The sequence below is a fragment of the Cynara cardunculus genome, assembly GCF_001531365.2.
Source record: "Cynara cardunculus var. scolymus isolate 2C chromosome LG 11, CcrdV1, whole genome shotgun sequence".
NCBI lineage: Eukaryota > Viridiplantae > Streptophyta > Magnoliopsida > Asterales > Asteraceae > Cynara > Cynara cardunculus.
Window position 1 is genome coordinate 10,484,804 of NC_037538.1, and position 6,043 is coordinate 10,490,846.

General features: G+C 35.4%; 1 protein-coding gene across 2 annotated transcripts in view; it reads right to left on the minus strand.

Moving 5' to 3' along the window:
* Positions 1-1,290: 1,290 nt before the first annotated feature.
* LOC112521237 (oxysterol-binding protein-related protein 2A) overlaps positions 1,291-6,043 on the minus strand; it is a 7,085-nt gene continuing 2,332 nt past the window's right edge. Inside the window, exons 2-10 of one of the 2 annotated variants that reach the window (XM_025129977.1) lie at positions 5,628-5,724; positions 5,128-5,528; positions 4,851-5,006; positions 4,468-4,635; positions 4,227-4,367; positions 3,510-3,731; positions 3,296-3,409; positions 1,788-1,980; positions 1,291-1,678 (exon numbers count right to left, since the gene is read on the minus strand). In XM_025129977.1, coding sequence (XP_024985745.1) covers positions 1,798-1,980; positions 3,296-3,409; positions 3,510-3,731; positions 4,227-4,367; positions 4,468-4,635; positions 4,851-5,006; positions 5,128-5,528; positions 5,628-5,724 — 1,482 coding nt within the window. In that variant the 3' untranslated portion in view covers positions 1,291-1,678; positions 1,788-1,797. Of the gene's footprint in view, positions 1,679-1,787; positions 1,981-3,295; positions 3,410-3,509; positions 3,732-4,226; positions 4,368-4,467; positions 4,636-4,850; positions 5,007-5,127; positions 5,544-5,627; positions 5,725-6,043 lie in introns of both variants that reach the window. The other variant, XM_025129976.1, reaches the window with a different exon arrangement.

Sequence of the window (6,043 nt, forward strand, 5' to 3'; positions counted from 1 at the left end):
CACACATATATATATATATATATGTGCACACACACATATATATATATATATATATATATATAGCTAAGTTCGATCAAATGGATATATGGCTCCTAACCTGAACTAATTATATAGTTGATTTGGTTTAGTTTAACCAAGCAATTAGATATGGATTGGTGTTACATCATAATCAAAGAAAATATCATTTGACCTAACCCATTTTCTAGCTTAAATTTCCTAAACCAACTCAAATTCTTTTAACTTAGTCTAGTTTTAGACGGTTTGAGTTGTGAATGGTGAGTATTTAGGTTAGGTAGTTAACACTCGGAAGCTTAGAAGGCTGAAAACCCTAATCAAGGGGTCTGAGTTGATCTAGTAAAGATGCTGAATTAATTATAGAACAAGCTCAAGTCATACATATGGGTTTGATGAAACCATTATATGGTCAAACTACTTGAACCAACACAAGTAATTTGGTTTAAGGCTAACCAAGAAATTTAAGTTGACTAACCATTATATGTTACATGAGATTGATCAAACCATTATCTAGCTCAAACTACCTCAAGAAAATAATGTAACTGGTTCAATTTAGTTGAGTCATGCTAGTGTACATTCTGGTACAAGGCACAAGAACTTTATGCCATGAAGTTTTTAGAAGACTACCAGAATCTTTGCTCAACAACTCTTGATGGATGTAAGATCCACATAATGATAATGAGAAGGAAGATTCCATCGAATTTCATGCTAAAACGGTTTAGGTCGACTTCAAGTGCTATAAATTGAAGAATTATACCATTTGAAGTCAAGAGATGATATTACTCGAAAGATGTTTACGCAACTTGCATGGAGAGAAATCAAGAACAAAACATCAGAAGCAAGTCTTGTGATCAATAATAACATACAGGTTTGATACAACAAGAGCTCATAAAAAACCAATCAAGCAAAAATTTAAATCTTTTGCTCGAGAGATGAGTTTCACCGGATTCTGATGTTATTATGTTGGTTAGTTTGTGGTGCAGATGAAGTTGCAACATAATTATCTTTACCATGTTCAACACGAATTATCGTTCTAACTTCATGGTTTGAATTCGGTCGAGCCAAATATCGTATTTAAATGAAACCATCAAAGCCTCAAACTATTGGAACACTGAACCCCCTTACTCCCATGGCGGAAAATTCCCACTGCTGCCTCCCGTAGGAGTCTGGGCCCAATTTTTATTATAATATACATATCATATAAACAAAATGAATTCGCACAAATCAAAAACTTTGTTGATAGATATGTAAAAATAAAAGAAAACATGTACTGAAAGTTATGTGCAAACTGAAGATGGCATTGCATTGACATACAACTATTTGCTTTGACGAATTTCCTAAATACATTCTTCTCTAACAAGTTCTTAATAACTACTATCTGAACAATTCCTTTGGACATTTTTGGGCATTTTAACTTTTTTTTTTCATTTATTTCTATCATCCAAAACAATACAAGAGTAGACTCATCTAAATTAATTTGCTAATAAGTCAGCTGCACTATATAAGAGCTTGACAGAGGGAAATTACAAAGGTTATGCCGTGGATCGAGGAGGAGAAGGCGGTCTTGGCACTTGGAGCTCAAATCTCCATTTGCAAACCGAAAGATTGAATCTTGATATGATCACAATATGAATCTAGGCTAAGTTTTGATGTGCGGGTTCCTCTGCATAAGTCGCAAAATGGTGTAATTAAAGCAAATAAACACCTGCAAATGGAACTGTTTGGATATTTGAAACCAAGTACTATAAGATGATGAAGAAAACTTGTTTTACCTTAATGAATTCAGGATTCAATGGTGGAAGTATTAACAATGTCTTCGCTGAATTCACCAAATATATTAGGGCAATCTTCCCAATTCCATTCTTCTCTTTTTTCCCAGTATCCACCTACATACCGATATGTCCCATCTTCACCATCTTTTTTAAACCACCGTGGTTTCCATCCATTGTCTTGTAATTTTCTCGACTACAAAATTTTGGAGTGTTGTGATGCATTGGTTAATCAACCCTCATAGAGATCCGAATATTTCCATGATAACATCATAAATGAAAATTGCAAAATGGGAGATTAGTTTAAGGACTACTTGACCATAATTACTTCGAAAGTCTAAAACAATTTTAATTAAGAAAAAAGATGAATCTTGGGAATAAATAAACACCAACCAAATTTTAGATTTAAAACATCCTAAAAAGGAGATGATGTACATTTCAAAGCAGAAATTGTCGCAGTTTTAGTATAATATCAACCATCTATTTTTACATTTCCAATGCATGAGTGGACACCAATTTGATCTAAAAAGGGGTTCATTTAGCAACATCAACTCTGGCAACATGTTTAGTTCAAATGACACTGCCTCTGATTATATAAGACATTAGAAGCCAGATATGTACTTGATAGGACCTTTTACATGCTTTGCTCTAGTGACAATGTCTTGTCGTTTTAAAAAGTTTAGGATCTAAGTGATATATTAAAAATATTATTACATACACATACATACATACATACATGCATACATAGAGCCAGCTTTATACGTGAACAGTAACCAAATAAGAGAATAAGAAAATGGCCAAATCACATGTGATTTTAAAATCAAGTGTAAAATCACAAATGATTCATGCGACGGGCCACACCGCCCACACACCTTTATGGTGACTGTTGGTGTAAAATCACATGTGATTTGCCCGTTTTCATGTTCATTTATTTAGTTAATGTTCTAGTTTGAACCATATATATATATAAACAATTTATTAGATCAACTCTCCTAGATGACTTTGTGCTTAACAAGGTACAAAAGTTTGTATTTCACATGTTTTTCCACATTTCATTGAGAGTATGTTGAAAGATCAAGTTGGAAGTCCCTATTTAGTTCTTGAGTCCTGCATCACATGCTCTCCTATCAGTTTATAGAGAAGCAACAACAGGATCTCATGGCTTGGTCAGCAAGCATAGTGTCTGTAAGTAATTTAACAGATTAGGAACATTTTCTTTTCCTGTATTTTTCCCTTGTTATTTCCTCCATATAGCAAATACTTATTTGTTAATTTACCTGGAATTCCGTCCCCTTTACCCAAAAAAAATCTTATTTGTTGCTATCTGTGATCATACCCTACTGGGATTTGGGTAAACCACATAAATATATGTGGCCACTTTGAGTGTGATTATGTCTTTTGTTTGACCATTCACAAGAATGATGATAAACATGTAGTGAACAGAGGTAAGAATAGTTAAGCTAAAGATCCACATACATAAAACAAAATTGCAGTAAGCATGAGATACTCACCATTCTCTGTCTTGTTTCCAGCCGTAGCTTCTCAGCATTTGCCATGTCATATTCACCATTCTCCAGATGCCTTTGGTCCGGTCTAAGTCTTGAATCCGTGGGTGGAAGCTTCTCCTGAATCCGTTATCAAACAAACCAGGATCAGTTACATGCACACATACAGAGGAAACGAACAACTCACAGAACACAATTTGAGTCAATGGGTAATCTCTACCTTCAGTCCTGGTGTCAACTCATTCAATGTGATAGCAAATGAAGTTAAATTGTATCGAGTGAGATTAACGGGAGGCATAGTCCTTCTCCACAATAAATTTTCATCAGACATATCCTTTGCCTTGCTAGTCCCCTCTCCGATTATGTAATACATGCTGTCGTCCCACTTCCCGAATAATGTGGCATGTTTTTTACCACTTGCATCTTCAACAAACCCATGTACCTGTTCAAAAGACAGGTCCAAATGTCATTTTGATTGATTAGCGTTTTATGTCAAAAACACAAAAGCACCAACTTATATCACTCTGCATTTCCATATAACATATAAACCAAACTTATTCCTATGTCATAGTATATCTCAGATAACAGTGTGAGACTAAATTTGGAACTGCGTAGATGAACTTCAAGCAATTCATCTAGCCCATGAAACATTTTGAGTTTTATGGGTCCTTTTATGACACAAATATGTGATTGTACGTTGACGTGAGTAAGATATGCAGATGGGACTTGCAAAAAAGAAATCAATAATGGAGAATGACCAAATAACATATCAAATAAGAAGGCTTGCATTTTCATAGGATTTGTCCAGGAAAAGTTGTAAAACAACGAATCTTTACTGATTTTGCGAATAGAATCCTATGAAATATATATTGTTGTTTGACAAGGTTTCTGTAGCATACACTTTCATCTCTACATCAACCATTCTCCGAATATTTACCTGGTGAGGATTCCTTTCAAGAATAGATTGTTCTTTAAACCTGAGCTTGCAAGAATACTCCCGATTGCCACGTATATGCATCAACCCATGATGATCGCAATAGACCTTTCCCAAAATAAGATTATAAATGCTGGTGGTGACCTGACAACAATACATACACAGATATTTGGATTGGATGAAACTAGGTAGAAACTTGTACAGTAAAAAGTAATTCAGACAGGAGATTTTTGCATTCCCATACCTTACTCCAATTGAAAACCTCACCATCATCAAATTCTAGGGTCAAAAGTCCAACAGGGTCAAGCTGAATTGATCTACCCCAAAATTTTGTTCTTATGTTGCTATCTCCCCAGAATTTCCATCCTCTACCTTCACAGTGGCAAGCTATCAGGGTGGGATGGTGACTAACCTGTCATGGTAATTGATAAAGATCATTACGAACAAATGTTGATTTTGAGAGACGATGGACATGAACACCAAATATTTCTTTTGTAATTGCATCTTAGTTAATAATGACTATTTAAATATGCCCTGTTCAGGTTCTAATGACAGGATATCTTTTGAGCAAGCTGAATAGCATATGTTTAAACATTAACATAACATGATTCAGCTAGAAAAACAAACCTTCTCAGAGAAGAAGCGAACTCCTTTCTCAGGATAGTCAGCTTCATAAGTTTCCCCTAATAAAGGATTAAATGGTTTACAATGCCGGCCTTCAGATGAAGCATACCCAGATACAGCAAATGCTGCAACATTCAAGAGTCTTTGGAGACTGTTTCCCTAGGACGGCAAGACAAGATCCCACAAGTGATTAAATTTCTATAACGTGACAGAAGTATAAGCATGCAAATCATAACCAATAGAGCAAGAAACAATTTACATGGTGAAGTATAAGATATACCTCTTTTCCATGCTGATATGCACGATCGAGAAGATAAGAGTACTCAAGATCCTCAAAACATTTTTGGAGAGATGAGATAGGCTCGTTGAAATATACAGGGAGACAGACTCGTGTGAGATCCTTTCCAACGTTGTCCTTAATCATAGACCACAGACTGACCCCCTTTTCTTTTTCAACCGGATCAGGAAGCTTCTTTCTTCTTTCAAATTGTAGTTGTCCAGACTTGTTTATTTCATCCATAACATTAGATTGGTTTTTTAAATCAGAAAACATGGACCCAGGACTCATACTTTGTCCCTGAAAATGATCTTCTGTGTCAAAAAAGTATGTGTCCTCGTCTTCTGAAGCTTCCTCAAGCTCTTGTTTCTCGACATCATCAGATGACTCAGTTGTACTCCATTCTGAATATTGATGAACTGATGTCAAGGTGTAAAGGACACCAAGAAGATAACAAAATATGAGAGAACTGAGGCAAAGATAGGATCACAAAGAGGACTTACCACTATATTTCCCACGTTGAATATCTGAGAACCCGTGTTGTGTCAATTGATACTCGCCTTCAGGTATCCCAGAGGCTTCGGTTTCAATATTAGCAGCCTGACAGATTCAGAAAATACTTGCTTTTAACGTAAATCAAGATTTCAGATCACTGAAAAGTTGCACAATTTATGTTCAGAAACCCATTTAGTTAACTACTTCAAAACACCAATAAGTGTAGGCTTCATGCTAGAACATGAGGTACTCAAGTAACCTAATGTGTGWAGTAAAAGTATGGATGAACTCTCCTGACAAGGTTTATAAGCAATGCAAAAATCTGTTTCCCTATAACCTCTTGCTAACCCAACCGAATCAGTAATAATTCGATATTAAAATTGTATGAGCATTTTGATCAGGGATATAATCCTACTTTTTCTGT